The sequence below is a fragment of the Vanessa tameamea genome, chromosome 23 (genome assembly GCF_037043105.1).
Source record: "Vanessa tameamea isolate UH-Manoa-2023 chromosome 23, ilVanTame1 primary haplotype, whole genome shotgun sequence".
In the NCBI taxonomy this organism is placed as follows: Eukaryota; Metazoa; Arthropoda; class Insecta; order Lepidoptera; family Nymphalidae; genus Vanessa; species Vanessa tameamea.
The window spans coordinates 2,046,121-2,063,237 of record NC_087331.1 but is presented as its reverse complement, the minus strand read 5'-3'; the positions used below and the strand labels follow the sequence as shown (position 1 = coordinate 2,063,237).

General features: G+C 31.7%; 2 protein-coding genes across 4 annotated transcripts in view; one reads left to right on the top strand and one right to left on the bottom strand.

Annotated features, from left to right (window-relative positions):
- The window catches only part of LOC135193967 (U6 snRNA-associated Sm-like protein LSm6), a 388,927-nt gene that overhangs the window by 181,773 nt on the left and 190,037 nt on the right, over positions 1–17,117 (bottom strand). The gene's annotated exons all lie outside the window — the stretch shown is intronic.
- Positions 1–17,117, top strand: part of LOC113397697 (uncharacterized) — a 54,690-nt gene that overhangs the window by 16,428 nt on the left and 21,145 nt on the right. Inside the window, exon 1 of one of the 3 annotated variants that reach the window (XM_026636135.2) lies at positions 13,850–14,138. The exons of the other annotated variants lie outside the window; for them this stretch is intronic. Within the exon in view, the coding sequence (XP_026491920.1) occupies positions 14,042–14,138 (97 nt within the window). The 5' untranslated portion in view covers positions 13,850–14,041. Of the gene's footprint in view, positions 1–13,849; positions 14,139–17,117 lie in introns of those variants that run through there. 3 annotated transcript variants of the gene reach the window in all.

The following is a 17,117-nucleotide window of genomic DNA, read 5'->3' as shown; positions in this document are numbered from 1 at the left end:
CTTAATTCAAAATGCATTCACTTGATTTACCCATGTCAAAAATAATCGATTGCATTCTATGTCAAGGTAAAAGAGTTTGAGGTCTTATATAATTAATTTAATTGAACACCTTCAATATTTATTTGTACGTCTGTTTTTTTTTTTGAATTCAAAGTCAAAAGATCGAAGTGTTATTGTTATTGTTACATGACTACTTTATGTAGTAGGTAGTTATTTTTGACAACCTATCCGTCTGGTGCGAATTGCGCATCTTGTATTGAGCTTTGTCTGAGACATATTTTCGGAAAAACCTATGCAAAATACCATAATTACCAATAACGTGTGATTTTTTTATAGATATAGGGTATGACCAATATATTCTGCCGACAAACAGCAATACATAGTATCGCAGTTCTGTTTTGAAGGTTTAGTGGGCCAGTGTAACTAAATTATATCGGTTCCCAAAGTTATATTATAAATAATTATTAGTACCGAGTTAACCTCAGTCGCAGATACTCAATATTTAATTTCACCATTCACTCGTTCTTGATATACTAAGCTTGGTAATGAATGACCTGTTGTGAACAACAATATAATCACATGACTTGTTACGGATCTAATTTGTCAATAAGGTCTGACGGACTTGAATCACGCGGTTTCAATTTTGTTTTACTTAGTTATTCTGATAAGAATCTTTATAGAAACGAAGACATGCGGACTTGTTATTACCTCGTTAGAAGTACATTGTAACATTATTAGCGTAGGTTATTTTCTTGGTAGTACTATAGTGCTGTTATATTTATAGACGTGGATATTAAAGATTTGAAACATAAGACCTTATAAAAATGTTAACTGATGCAACAAAACAAGTGGGATGTAAAATGGGTTCTAAAAGAAAAATAAAAGTTTTAAACGTCGCCGAAAAAATTTTTGAAAAGATTATTATTATATTTATATTTTAATTTTTACTGACAAATGTCTTCATACTTTCTATAGAGACTAAAGAGAGATTTCGTTCATACAAAAATAGTTCTTTTTCTGCCTGATATAATATCAACATCTTTCAACGTTTATAAATAATGGGTACCCAGAAGAACACACATTACACAAAGTCACACACAAAGAAAAAGTCTTGGTTTATTCCAGCTAGAAAAGTTAAAATACTTGGCTTTCTCTGATATAATATGCATATATTATACATGTGAACCTTCCTCTCGAATCATTATTTTGTAAATATGTAATGTGGATCTGAAAACCATATCAAAATCCGTTGCGTAGCTTAAAAGATCTAAGCGTACAAAAAACTGAAAACATCAAATAAATAATATATGTATATAAATCATTCAATCGTTGACGAATGAATGATTTTCCGTAGCGACAACAGTTAAATACTTTTCCATATGTAGCTCAATATTGTACAAAGTTATACAAAATATGCACAGAAGGAAGTCAAACCGATAGTTTAATACGTAGCGTATGAGAAAAGGAACTATCTAGGGAAATTGTTTCCGTTACGTAGTCGCTGATGACAGTTGTATTCTTACTGGGAAATAGAGTATTAACTGTTCCGACGATTTTTAAAGACGAAGAACATTGTACAAAGCAATAATTTTATATATAAAATTTTAGGGCTGATTTACCTAATTTCGAATAATTAGATGATTTTTAAATTGTGTTGGTGAAGGAAAACATTTTGAGGAAACTTCCATGTGTCTGTTGCTTAGCTACATGTGTATGCTTCATATTACGACAAGGACACGCTTTGCTCAGATTAGGAATATTTGTGGGCTTAAAAGTTTTAGTTTAGTAAAATTTTACAATCGTTATTGTTAACCGATTTACTGTAAGAATAATATTAAAACCTATGTAGTTAGAATGGCTGATTTACTCTTCAATCCAGAATACTGTACTCAGTATTGTTATTTGGCGGTACTAAGTGACGTGGTGATCGGGTGATATCTACTCAGACGAGCTTGCACAAAGCGTTAACACCAAATTACTGCTACTTTCTACGAGACAATCCTAGACGAGAGCTCCTAACGTAACTTTAATTTCATCTTTTGTTTTTTTTTTCTAGGTTAATAAAAACCTAGACACATTATTATTCCTTTTATAGATCATTCTCTTTACAAATCGATAACAGCAATCAAGATTTTATTTTTGATTCTTTTTGAATTATTTTAAGACCGACTTCTAAATATATGATAAGCCGTCATATGACTTGCATGACGCATTATCGAGTCTTCGCAATTTGACAGTAAATACTGAACCACTTGAGTGTGGATGTCGGTTGTTTTGTACTTGAATGGATAGCTTAGCTTTATTTAGATAAAACTGTAAATCTATGTCGCATGCTGTTTGTTGCCTTTGTTTTCTTAGCAGCTTGTTCTTGAAGGTTCTAATGCATTCAATAAACATCTTATTGTTCAGTAGTATCATCTGCTTAGACTGATCTGATTGTTATGTCTGTCAATTAACGCATTTATTAAATTCGGTTGCAATGTTTGCGGTCCAGATTTAATTTAGGGTATAAAACTCGCTCTATCGTTCTGTATAAACAAAGCAACATTTTTTTTACATTTTTATATTTTAGTTATTTGAACCACAATCAAAATTTGTTATTGTTACGTAGGAAATATATTTGGAGAAATATTAATTTGAAGGTCCGTTGCATCTCTAGAGCGTCATCCTTCATGTTAGTCAAATCAATCCGTTCATATAAATCTTCTTAAAACACAAACATATCAACATATGGTTATAATATTTTAATGTTAATATTGAAATAAATTTAGAATAAATACTCAAGTTATACAGTTGTATGGTCCAAGACAGACACAACAAACCGTATACATACATTATATTTATAAACCAATTAATTGCCTATTGTTTTATAAGCCTGTTGTGTCTCGTTTACACTATTAATTAGATCATATGCTAGATAACTCTCTTTAGGTTGATAAGATTTCATCTCGGGTAATACCAGATGTCGTGAATATGTTAATCTTGTAAAACATTAACGGCCGTATTTGTAAATAATGTTTAGCGGGTGTTTAGTAAACATTATTTATCTCTTTCTTTCATACTTGATTTTACATTCGTTAGAAGACACAATTGCTTAATCAATGACTCATAAGATTTTAAGTGAAGCCTAAGTTCTAGGAAAAAAGTGACGTATCTTTAAATATATAATATATTTTTTTGTGACTCAATCTTGTAAAGAGTATCGAACGTATCGTTATAGCAGTATGACCAATCGACGCGATCCGAAGATCGTTGAAGGCTATATTTTAAAGAAGATGAGAAGCAGCTAAACTATACTATTATTATATATGCGTAACTCTGTCTGTCTGTTGAGCTTTCGTTGTTGAACTGAACCTGTTGAAATTTGGTATGAAACAAGATTAAACACCAAGTAAAGACATAGGCTACTTTTTATAGATAAAGTTTAAGAACGTCAACAGGACCACGATAAACGCACTACCCCCCCCCCCCCCTCCATTGACACGCGGGTGAATTAGTTTTATATAAATTTGTTATCTTCCAAGAATGATTTAATTATTTTAACAGAAATCCAAAACGCTGCTTAAAAATTGTCTACAACAGTATGCCTTTTCATCTTAATCTCAATGGATATTGTTATATCTGTTCGAGATAAATACACTGCGACGTCGTTGCATCGATTACCTTCAAAGTTAACATATATATTACAAAGGATATATTAAAGATAAACCAAATTTTAATAATCTACTTGCTGATTGGGTAATCCTGTCTGGGTACTATCTATACTGGGTACCATCTATACTGCATTCTGCCAACAAGCAGACAACTTTGTAATATTGTATTCCTGTTTGGTCTGGCTCAAAGACTCAACTCTGTGATCCAGTGTACCTATATAATAAGGGCCGTTACATATTAGTTCCCAAGGTTGATGGCGTATTCGTTATGTAAATAATGGTTAGAATTTAATATGGCGTCCATATCTATGATTAATGGTGCTAATTTAACAGTCTACCGATGCCAATAAAAAAATAAATATCAGAATACCTAACCTAAGTTTATATGATAAGCTATTTCTCTTGAAAGCATATAAATACGGTTTTGTTTGATTTTCATGGAATAATTTAAACATGGCGTGTTATCGTAATGTTTTTATATTAAAATTATTGATGAACTTTAGTGATATGTTAACTTTTTGTATTTATGAGTCATTGTTGCCATCATGTATTAACTCAAAACAACTCTTCAACTATTTATATTATTATAACGAGTTAATCTTAATAGCAAACATTACATTTATTTGCATAGAGATAAAACTTCTACGATAAAAAAAAAAAAACGATAAACGACCATTTCACGGTCAATACTACAACGTAATAGTGATTTAATTACAACCATAGCTGTCGTAACATTAGAACTCCATAGAGCAAAGACGTTGAACTAATTCGCGCCAATTTATAGTTTTTTTTTTTTTATAAACTGTTTCGATTGTACTAAGATGTGAATTTTTGAACTTAGTTTCAATTTTTATATAAAAAACTTTTTCGTTTATTTAAAATGAACGCAACAGAGGTGCCAGGTGATGTGGTTACGGGTACTGTGATGAAAATAGTGATAACACCAATAGCGATCACGTTAATATTATTGGTGTATTTATTCTGGAAGTGTTATAAAAGCAATGAAAAAATGTGAGTATGCCTTTGCTTTTGGTTCTATTACATGTTCGTTTTGTATTAGATATATATGTAGTATAAAATATAGTAAGTTTCTTCTAGTTAATATTGATATTTTGGTATTCTTTTACTATATGGAAAGAACTCTCCCAGGGTTCCAGTGAATGTGGTTTCTTTGGCAACTATTCCAGTTCCATTTTTCTTCCTGATTTTTATAAAATTATTGCTCATGTAAGTTGTTGATAACAGATCAGTAAGTTTCGAAATAAATAGATGTCAATCAAAATGTAATGATTTAATTCAAAAAGTATCGTTTATGCTTATTTTCTTTATGAAATAGTACATATTAGCGAACGACTAGTATTATCTAAATGCATTGGCTTGTTATCGGAAACTTTTTTGGCACAATTGAGTTATACCCAAACATTGATAGTATGTTGCACATTGAATATACCTAATGCAACATTATAACACACTAAGTATAAAAAAATCGCGCTGTAATTCATAGTCAATAAAACTATTTTAAAAATGGGTTACAGCAAATGTATATTATGAAGCTGGACTCTTTGTGGCTAAATGCGGTAATCTTACCAACTTCCAATATATTTATCATTTATTAAAGAAGGCTCATCAAAAGTTAAACACGTATTGAGTATTGATGATCGATTAACAATTTATCTAATAGATCATTAATTAATTAATTTGATAGCACTTTTGACGTATTTACAAAACGACGCGTTGTTTTGGACTACCAAGAATTTGCATTCGCTTTTGATTTTGTATTCGCTTTTGTCGCTGCCGAATATTGTTCCGCGCGCTACATCTTGCTTTTGTTTTATAATTTGTAAATACAAGGCTATTTTTTATGTTAGAGGTGGCAAACGAGCAGGAGGCTCACCTGATGGAAAGTGACTACCACCGCTCATGGACATCTGCAACATCGGGGGGCTTGCAGGTGCGTTGCCGGCCTTTCAGGAAGGAGTACGCTCTTTTCTTGAAGGTTCCCAAGTCGTATCGGTTCGGAAAAACCGCCGGCGAAAGCTGGTTCCACAGAGTGATTGTGCGAGGCAGAAAATGTCTTAAAAATCGCGCTGTGGTGGATTTTCGGACATCTAGGTGGTGCGGATGATATTTGGAATTTTGACGAGATGTCCGAAAGTGAAATTCAGCAGCCGGGATTAATCCGAACAATTCCTCGGAACTTCCCCGTGAAAAACTGTGTAGAAGAAGCAGAGCGATCCAACATCTCTACGCAAAGCCAAAGGATCAAGCAGATCAGAAAGGGCTTGATCGTCGATAATTCGAGCCGCTCTACGTTGGATACGGTCAAATGGAAGGAGCTGGTACTGGGGAGCACCCGCCCAGAGGTGAGAGCAGTATTCCATGTGAGGCCGAATTTGCGCCTTGCATAGTCTTATACGATGGGCCGACGTGAAATACTGTCTTGCCTTGCTGAGCACACCGACCTTTTTTGATGCCAATTTAGCTTTGCCTTCCAATTGACCGCGGAACTGAACCAGGCTCGAAATATTGACGCCAAGTATTCCGATACTAGCTGTGGCGGCTAACGGAATGTTCTCGAATCGTGGAGATACGACAAATGGTGTTTTTTTAGCAGTTAACACGAAAACTTGCGTCATTTTGGGGTTGAAATGGACTAGGTTTAGCCGAACCCAGTTCGAGACTTTGTTTAACGAAGACTCGATTTCAGACACAAGTTTATTCCGGTTTTCTTCGACGTTTTCCCGAGAAATATTAGCACGGCCGGTGTATGAGGTGTCTACGGTGCTGTCGTCTGCATAGCAGTGAATGTTACTGATTTGCAACAAGTCATTGATATGCAGAAGAAACAAAGTGGCTGATAGAACGCAGCCTTGTGGAACACCAGCATTGACGGATGTTTACGTTGACGCTACAAACTTATAGAGAATAGAAATCAATATACAATGGAAATCATTATTTTATCCCTTTAGCTTCGGCATGCTAAGCGGGCGCTTTATCATCGGAACTACGACACTTATAGTATCTATACAGCCCATATCAGATATCACACTTAACGCTAGATGGCGTAATTTAAATAATATTTGAGACGCCATCTAGCGTCGAATAGCTGTACTATAAATTACTTCAACTATTGTCATATAGATGGCTGATTTTAATGTCTCGACAGTTAGGAGAAAATTTAAAATTAATAATTTTTGTGAATAATTATTAGAATATAAGCATTCTATTTTTGTTGCGTAAGTATTAATGTCCTGTAAGCAGTCCAGTTCGGTTTATTTAACGTATTTTATTAAGCTATGTTACATTTATTTTGTCTGTTGATAATGAACACACCTTACGTACTTACGTCATAAAAGCACTTCTGAATCCTGTTTCCCGATACGAAAATAAAAGATAAGATTTCATATCTAAAACAAAAGTGCTTTTTCATATCCCGTTCCAACATCATTCGTTATTATGATTTGCATTTTGCGTTCTAATTTTGAAATCCGTGTCTACATTAAAGACATTTTTTTTTAATTATTTTATTAACACAAGCGAATTCTTTTGTTCGACTTGTTGTTTACTAAAAAGGTTTTATATAACACAAAATGTGTTATTTCGAGTGAAAAATATTAAAAAAATGGTGGATTTTTCGGTTGCTATCGCATTGCCAGGGGCGATGGTGGTGACATTATTTAGTTGCATCTTTTTTCGATATTGTGTAATATTTTGTGGTGAGTCTTTTTCATTAACTATGGTTTTAGAAATATCTTTATTAACAATGATTACAATTATTCCACAAGATACTAAAATAAAAAAAAAAAAACACATGTAATGTAATTTATTTTATCTGGCTAATGAAGTATATTTATTGTAGTGCGTTTGTTTTAATAAAAATCTTTTATAACAAAGTTCTTATATGACTTGGTTTAAACTGTACATGTTGCTTATTATTGCTTTAAGAAATTATTGACGAATTATGTGAGAAGTCGTTCTCACGTCTTATTATAATGCGGATATTACTTTATATTTAAAAAAAGTGCGCGATATTTATACTATAGTACTCGCATAATATAATGTGTACCTTAACAAAAAGCAATATTAACATTATGATATCCCCTCGGAAAATGTATTGATTCTATCTGACGACCAACAAAAAAACCGAGCGCACTCATTGGTCAAATCAAGTCGATCTTCCTTTATAATCTTGGAGCTAGAGACTTCCTTCGGGATGTCTAACAAAATAGGAATACTCACTGTTGCGTCACAATATATTTTAACAATATTATATATATTCGAAGTATCATTCTTCTCTGTAGACACTACATTCTGAACCGGTGGTAGCTTCACTTAATATACTTGGTAAAATGATGATTGTATAAGCCTACTTGAATAAAGTATACTTAATTTGATTTTCCTGTTACGCACTTCCGTCCCTTTCCTCTCTCATAGATGGCCACCGTCTCATAGATGGGACGCGTGCTCAAATATAATCTTCATAAAAAAATTAAAAATAATGCTTGTCACTTCGATAGTCTAAAATTTAATATGAGACTATGAAGCTCATCTACTTACAAATACACTAAAACTTTCTCCGAAAAGGGGCTGAATCTTCTTGTATAAGTTTTATGCATATTAGTTTAGTTGTTTTTTCGGTTAAGCGTTACAAAAAAAAACGAAAAAAAATTAGTAGTAAAAATGTTCTTGTGAGTTTGGTAAAACAGTTTTTAAATCTTGGTTTTCATTTCATATGAAAGTTTCAAATAAGAAACAAACATTTTTAAAAAATATTTATACAATCTTACACGCGTAATGGTTTTCGTATATTTATTAAATGGATCTACATAGTATGATAAGCGTATAGCATTAAATATAACTTAAATACTACTTAGGAACTATTAAAAAAACGGCATATCTTCGTAGTTTTAAAATTATACAGAAATATGTAATGATCAAAGTGATAATGAACACGGAATTTGAGGCCTTATATATAACCAACGGGGCAGTTGGTACTGTCCGAAGTAAAAAGCAGTATTACCAACCCTAAATAAAAATTGTATTTAAATATATATATTTATCACGTATGTAATAAGAGTCATAAATTAGTTAATACATCTGATTGGATGATGTAAGGAGCGGTCAGATGTCAAGTGGATAATTATATCCTGTGAGTAGGGACAGCAAAACATTTTACTGTATTCAATTTTTTATTTAACGATTTTGAAGTTTTATCTTTAAGTATATTACTTATGTTGTTTTTAATAACAGATTCTATTGTCATGGAACAAATAGCATACTTAGTAGCTAGAGACATCATCATCCTTTTCAAAAAGTATTTATTAAACAATAGTTGTGACCCGCAACTTCACTCGTTTAAGAGGTTGGTTTGTAGGTGTTAGGAGTAAAATGTAGCTAGCTTGAAGTTCAAACTTGCGACCTAAATATCAAATTTCAAAAAAATCTGTACGTTGGTTTGGTCTTGAAAGGTCCACAGAGAGAGACAGACAGACAGAGTTACTTTGTCATTTATAATATTAGTATAGACAAATGGTCCAAAGAGTAGAATGAAAATATAACTATTGAATTTAATAAAATACTTAGCCTGGTCTTTATCTATTTTCGCAGAACTGGCTGTAGGGTTGTGCAAACAATAAGCTTTATGACAATTAGCCATCAGAATGCCAGCATCGTCAGTTCTTTTAATACCAAAAATAAATAGTGTTTCATTTCAGCATTGTAGTTAGAAGTTAGAGCCCCTGTAGTTAATAGCAAAGGGACGTAACGAATTAAGTTCGTATATGAAATGAATAGTTTATATTTACAAACAGTATATTGTATTGTAAGATGTCTTCCAGTCAACGACCACGGAACTCTTGCTTTTTTTCAACTCTTTCATTGCTATGGTTACCATAGTAGTTGTTATCTGTCAAAGTGATATATCAGTGTGATCTGTAAATAATTTTTATCAAATAATTAACTAATTAAAATTTTTCGTTTCGTGCGTTGATAAAATGTCGTTGAATTCGTAATATTGTGATTAAGTATTATTTTAATTGATATTACACTTCTGCCAGAGCTATATATATAAGATTGTCCAAAATGGCGATCTTTGCCTTTTTGTGATAGAAAAAAAAAAACATAAATGTTTCGTCAATATTATATTACTCTATTTTGTAGTTTTTTTCTGTCTGTATTAAGTTCTGCCTACGTCTACAGTATTATATTTCGCTTTATAAATTTAACGTATACAGTAACCCACTCGTATATGTATAATTAGCCGTTACTAAATGACGCTCTCGTTAGCACTATAGAATAAGATTACGTAGATATCTTTCTTAGATATAATATCACCATAAAACTTCAGTAGCTCAACGGTATACAGGCTGAGTGATACGAAATTTGCACCTTTGTAATTGGCCATTAGGACTATTATCGTCTAGTCACGTAATTCAAGCTTGACACATTAAGGGATAGTAAACGGCTTTAGCCGTTAAAACAAATTCTTATATATTGTGTCTAGTGTACTGTCCGTGATAGTATTAAAGTGTTAACGGCTATTTCCTTTAAATAGGCCACTTGATTGTATATGGTATTCAAGGCCCATAGACGTTGGCACTCTAAGACATATTAAACATTGCTTGGATGGCCCTTTAAACCGAAACATTATTACAAGTATTACTGTTTGGCGGTAGAATGTATGATGAGTGGGTGGTAGCTCAGACGATACCAAAAGGCCCTAACACCAAGTTAGGAAATATATGAATATTGTTAAAAAATGTTTCAATGAGTATTTTGTATAGGTATGATAATTGTCTAACAAATTATGACACCTTGTGACCCCATTCATAGTTTTCAATCGGGCTAATAAATGCTTGGTAGGATACTACATACTATCAGTTTAATCAGTAACTTGATTTTATAAAAAGTACTTAAAGCTAAGTAGGTATGATAATTGTCTAACAAATGATGACACCTTGTGACCCCATTCATAGTTTTCATTGGGCTAATAAATGCTTGGTAGGATACTACATACTATCAGTTTAATCAGTAACTTGATTTTATAAAAAGTACTTAAAGCTAAGTAAAACTTAATCAGGTTGGAAAAATTCAATACGAATGTAATTAGTTTATAATTAGAGACAAAAGACAAAATTATTATTAAAATTTTATTCAATATAGTAAAAAAAAACACTTATTGATAATCTAAGTAAAAACTACCGCCACTATTAAATAGTAATTACCTTGACCTGAGAATAAATGTCGTGAGAAACACAGCGCGAGTTTTTGTCTTATTTTGTAGTAGCTTACAATTTATAATTAAACAAATGATTATTAAATTAAAAACAATTTTATCACTTCCATTTCAGGAGTTAAGTCATATAGATATACATACGTAACCATTCAAACACTGTTATTACCAACGAGGTGTAAAATAACTCTGTTTAGTAAAGTGAGTCAGCGGGTAGTTTTCCAATGATCATTTCAAAATCGATTATCGACACATAATTCGATTATCAATGTATCTATTAGAACGATATACACGTCATGAGAAATTCAGTAATGTTTTATTATTCCGATATAGGTTATGGAATTAATAATAAATATATTTTGGAATTAAATTTCAAATCGAATTAATATTATCGCATTTAATCACAATTATTAGAATGGGAAGTCCTAACTAACAAATAATAACTAAAATGTATGTAATCGATGTTATAAAAGAATATTTGAACATAACATTTACTTGGTGGTAGGGCTTTGTGCAAGCCTGTCTGGCTAGTTAGAAGGGTGAGTGAGCCAGTGTAATCACTGGCACAAGGGACATAACATCTTAGTTCCCTTGGTGGCGCATAGGTGATGTAAGAAATGGTTAATATTTCTTACAGCGCCATTGTCTATGGGCGGTGGTGACCACTTACCATCAGGAGGCCCATATCGTCCGCCAAACAATGCCATAAAAAAAAAATTAAACTCTGGGCTAACACAATTAATTTTTTCATGCTTATCAAGGAAATATACCTACTCGTACATATTATACTGCCAATCAACAACAGTGTGTATTGTGATTGAGAGAGGCTCTGAGGGCATTATGTCTCAGTTCCTAAGTTTAGTATCGCATTGGTTATATATGGGATGCTTTATATTTCTTAGAGTGAAGAGCAAATGGGTATTTGCTCTCTACGACTCACAACGACTGACAACGGTTGTGACCATTAGATGTCTCATTTTCCAGTCCGTCTGACTGTTATACAGAAATATAATACAGTTCGAAGAATCTGCATTTGTTGGAAGAAATACTAATAACAGTTACGCATATTTTTTCATACGTAAAAATCTCGAAAATTACAAAATAGGAAAATCAATTATTTACGTTATTATAAACGCAATGTTTTAATATAATGTCTAAGTTATACAATGCATTACTAAACTAAGAAGAATTTTAGTGTAGAATAATTTATATATCCTTTAACAGTAGATAAGTTAGTCTGTATATTAATATGATATATCATATCACGTGATGTTGTAGCTCGTTATTATTTACTAGACCGTAGAAGTATTTGTTTCCTGTGAAATAAAATTTTCTTATCATTGAAGATTTTTTTATTGACACCTTGATTTAACAGTTTAATTCATGTTAATACAGGAAGTGTTTGATGCCTATAAAGATATTGTTTTAATATTATTGTAATGAAGGTCAATTAAGACGACATAATAAGAATTTTACAATGAAGTTCTGCCGCCGCACAGTAGTACTTAGTATTGTTGTGTTCCAGTTTTTAGGATGAGTGTGCTAGTGTAATTATCAATTATGGTGATGACCACTTACTCATTTGCCCGTCCGCGAATACCTATATTATAATAAGAATACATATATGCTAAGCTCAGCGCTTTTGATGCAGAAATAGTAGTGGAATAAAAAACAAATATGAAATATATTTAGTTCCTCATAATTTTTTTTTATAATCTTTACTAAAATATGTTAGATAAATTAAAATTGATCACTCATGATTATCGATTAGGTATAGTTGTCTCCTGATAAAACTTATCTCTCATTTTTTAATATTTGTTTTTTGTTTTTTTTTACAGTTATTTGGTGTTATAAATTAGCAAAGGTGTTATATTATTATTTTGTACATAGTTTTTGTTATAAAGTGAAGTTCTTTACAATGGATGACTCTATATTAATAACTATTATACTAACTCTGCCGGCGCTTATCGTGTTTTTGTTTTTTTTATGCATCGGGGCGTCACTATCGTTTTATTATGGATTGAGTACGTGTTTTCAAATTATTATGGTGTTTTTTTATTTAATTTATTGCTTATAATTCTAAGTTTTCATTATTTAAAAATTATATGTTATGATATTTTTCATATATAATAAATACAAATCGTTTTCCTAAGTATCGGAGGAACTTAGTGGAATAACCTCTAAAAAAGAAGGAAGAACCCAGCAGTGGGATATTTATGAGCTCTTACTTTATTTTTACTTTTGTGAGTTACACGAGTACGGTCCTTAATCGTTATCAATATTCTTTCATAGAAAGTTAATTCGTACGTAATCTTAAATATTATGATAAAAATTGATAAGGTACCTCATATGACGTATCTTAGTCCAAGTAACAAGCGAATAATAATTTACAATATGAAATAATATTTAAAAACTGTATCGTAAAATTAAGTACCTAAATAAACGAGAGTTCGTAAAGTAAAATGATGTCCTCCTGATCGATATCGGTTGCAACTGTCAGTCTTAATGGAGACTAACCAACTGTGTGCTATATATAATAGTGCACAAATATGTGCCCAAATGTTGATCTCTCTCTGTCTCTCTCTTCCCTTTAATAATCCGAAGAGACGGCTATATCCGAGAAACAAATGCTTTATGTGTTTTCCGAGGATAGTGATTGATCATCACAGCAAAGTTCAAACCTCTAGGTAGCCATTATAATTTTTTTACTAACTAACTAAACTTAAAGCTTTTTATTGGACCGAAGCGGGGCTTAAAGGCAGCATCGAACCTCAGGACAGATAGTTTTATTAAATAACCACTAGACTAACCATGAAATCAATAAAAAACCTATACCACAATTAATAACAAATCCATAATGTAAATTTATATAAAACAATAGAATATAAAATCAATCAAAAGTATTAATAAATCCAAAGGATGTACTAATTCCGACACGTAAGTCAATTGGACAACCACGCAAACGTTCCTTGACGGTTAGTATCCGACCATTCATTCATTCGTTAAGTTCATTGCGAGTTCTTTTTTCAAAAAATGAATTATCAGTCATTTGTAATTTTTTTTACACAATATGATACTTCGTATAGATAAGCATAGATAAGATATTATTTAAAGGACTGTCATTTCGTGTTTTAGTCGTCGATGTAAACAAACCAAAATGGATCTAATATCGTCTATTATGGTCGGAGTTTTTATATTTATGTGTTTATATTTGTTCTGGCTTTGGTTCTGCTTCGGTTCCTGTCTGAAAAATCGTAAGTCTTTTATTACATTTCATTTTTAATTATTAAATATCATACACATATAAAATTACATAACAAAAAGTGAAACTATTTTTTTTTTAATTATATATTTATTCCATAGATAATCCTATGACCATAGATAATCAAAATATTATATTAGGCGTGCAGTTTATCGATTCATTTCGTTAACAAAAAATGTCTTTGAGTCTCTGATATATCGTTTTTGAATTCTAATGTATTTTTTAAAGGTGTTTTGACAAAACTTTACATTACATTAATATTTAGAGATAATCATCATCTGTAACAGATAAGATAATATATTTTTTTTTAGTAAAATGTACATGCAAAAATACTTACATTATCGAAACGTATCAAATAATATCTCAAATCAGCTTAATACATATTTGGCTTGTGGCTTCGCACGACTGGAATAAGCTTCTACATAAAAGGTTTATGTCGTGGTTTTTATAACTTTAATGGTATACGCGACATAAGACATTTTAAATTTCCACGTCATATTTCAAACAATTTCTTATACACTTAAATTTTTCTCGTGAATCACTTTGCCCACTGGTGAAAACCGTATGAGAACCCTTTCGGTAGTTTTTGAGTTTTAAGGTTCAGACAGATAGACACGGCGGGGAGGACTTTCTTTTAACACGTGATAAGTAGAGAGTCTTTGGAAGAATTTGCATTTTGCGATTTGTGATTAATATATTACACTTCATGTTTATCAATATTGAATGTAATCAAGCGTTTTGATAACGCGGGCTTCACTGTGTGATATCATATACAAGATATATCAACGGACTATGCTTGTAATTTGTTTTATTCGGCGTATTAATTAAATGAATTTATCGTCATGGCCTAGATGTAAAACGCGTGAATACGAGGATTTTACTTTGCCAAGAAAGCTGCTATATGTATCTAAAAAATTGCATCGGTACTGCGTGGAGGGATAAGCTCCAATTTCTTCTTAGGAAAGTCCTTAGCCCAGTAATGTAACAGTACTTTATAGTTAGCGATACAAATACTTTTTTACACTAACCCCTTGATATGATCCTCTAGAGTATTTCATTAAACGCATCTCCATTAAGTTCGTATATTGTTGAGCCTGACGTGCCACATTATGCTTAATGAAAATTCGCCCATTGAAATTTCAATAAGTATAAACTAATCCTTACATCGTTAGTTCGTCGACAACCATAAGCTATAATACATACTTTCTATGCTTGTATAGCTTACCATTTCAAACCGGAACACAATAATACTGAGTCTTTATATTTTACAGTAGAATAATTTGTATAAGTACTTTCCCAGGCGTATGCCTGTATAATGTATCACCGGTTAAGATAGAATATGTCCTGAAGTAGGATGTTGCATAATCGCAAAAAACAAAATCATTTTAATACACTATATACTTGACTATCTTATTCATCTAGTTGCAATCTAATAAGGCCGAAAAACCTGTATGAGCTGTAACACCAGGTCTGTCCATAAAAGTTATCTGGTTTTTTGTCCAAAAATTCGGATTCTTCGGAAAACAAGTTATATGGAGTTACATTAATAATAATAAACAGACATACGAATTGCTTTCTTTCTACTTACTCATGTAAAAAAATTAGGGTTTTTATTAGCCAGACCGGGTAGCACTCACTTGACCGAACCACAAAACTTTTATCATGTTACTTGGGTTGCAAGAGTAAGCAAGTCATTGTAACTACAAGGGGCCTTCAATCTTATTCTAAAGTTAAGTGTCACATCGGTATTCTAACGGATTAATATTTTCCAATCTATACGGGCAATTGATGGTGTACTGTTTTAAATTAAAAAAAAAACGTGAGCGAGACAGTGGATCTACAGCCACAAGGGACATAACATCTTAGTTCTCAAGGCTGGTGGCGGATTAAGTCTGGCGAAGTGCTATATAAAACTACGTTATATATAAATAATTCATTAGCCAAGTCACGTTACACGTATGTACTAATTACTCGTAATATAATCCACCGGAGACAAACACACACGTCAATAATGTTATATGTATCGAAATACAATCTAGAAAATATATTCCTATCATAGAAGGAAGTCTTATATTAAAGTGAAGCGATTTTGAACTTTATTTTATAGCACATAAGGTTGAGCAAAAATTAATTAATCATCTATTTAATAAATTGATAAGGCTGAGTGGTGACTGCGTAAGCATAGAGAGTGATATTTTACTAATAAGTTAATAGATTTGAGTGCAAAAACCGAATATTGGCTAAAACAAAGTGCGTTTTAATTATTTTCACACAACATGCCTGTGTTACACATGGAGATGTGTAACTCAGGCATGTGTGTATGACAAAAGTTATGTGTTCCATTCCATACATTGGAATATTAATCGTGATCACACACTTTTAACACGCTCTCATTTGGTTTAACTATAGGAATGTATAGCCTATTCCAATAAAAGTAGGAATAAAGATAAACTAATCTTAGATTTACGTATTTTATGCTATTTGTTAATAACTTAGCTATATTGTGCAGTTGTAAGAATTTTTTATTAATATATCTATTAATATTTTTAATACAAAACTATTTAAACGACTTATATCCACTTTAATTGTACTTTCAAAATTCTAATAACAGTCCCGTCGACGTTCAAAACGCAATTTTTTCGCAAATCCATAGTGAATATCATAGATTAATCAAGCTCTCGACCAATGATGATATCGCGTCAATTTGCTGTCAAATATTGTTTATTTAGCTTTTCTCCTGTTATGATTGGAATAGAGAATAAAAAACCAGTGGTAAATTGTTTTATTTTCAACAGCAACATTTTTATAGGATGCGGCTTATAATCGATTAATTGTTATATCTATAACGATGAATCATCTTTATAATCTCGTATATATGGTTATAAGTCTTCGTAGGTATGTAAAAATATAATACATAAGTATTACGACGATGATACCAGAGTTTCAAGGTCGTTCTGTTAAAAAACTAGTA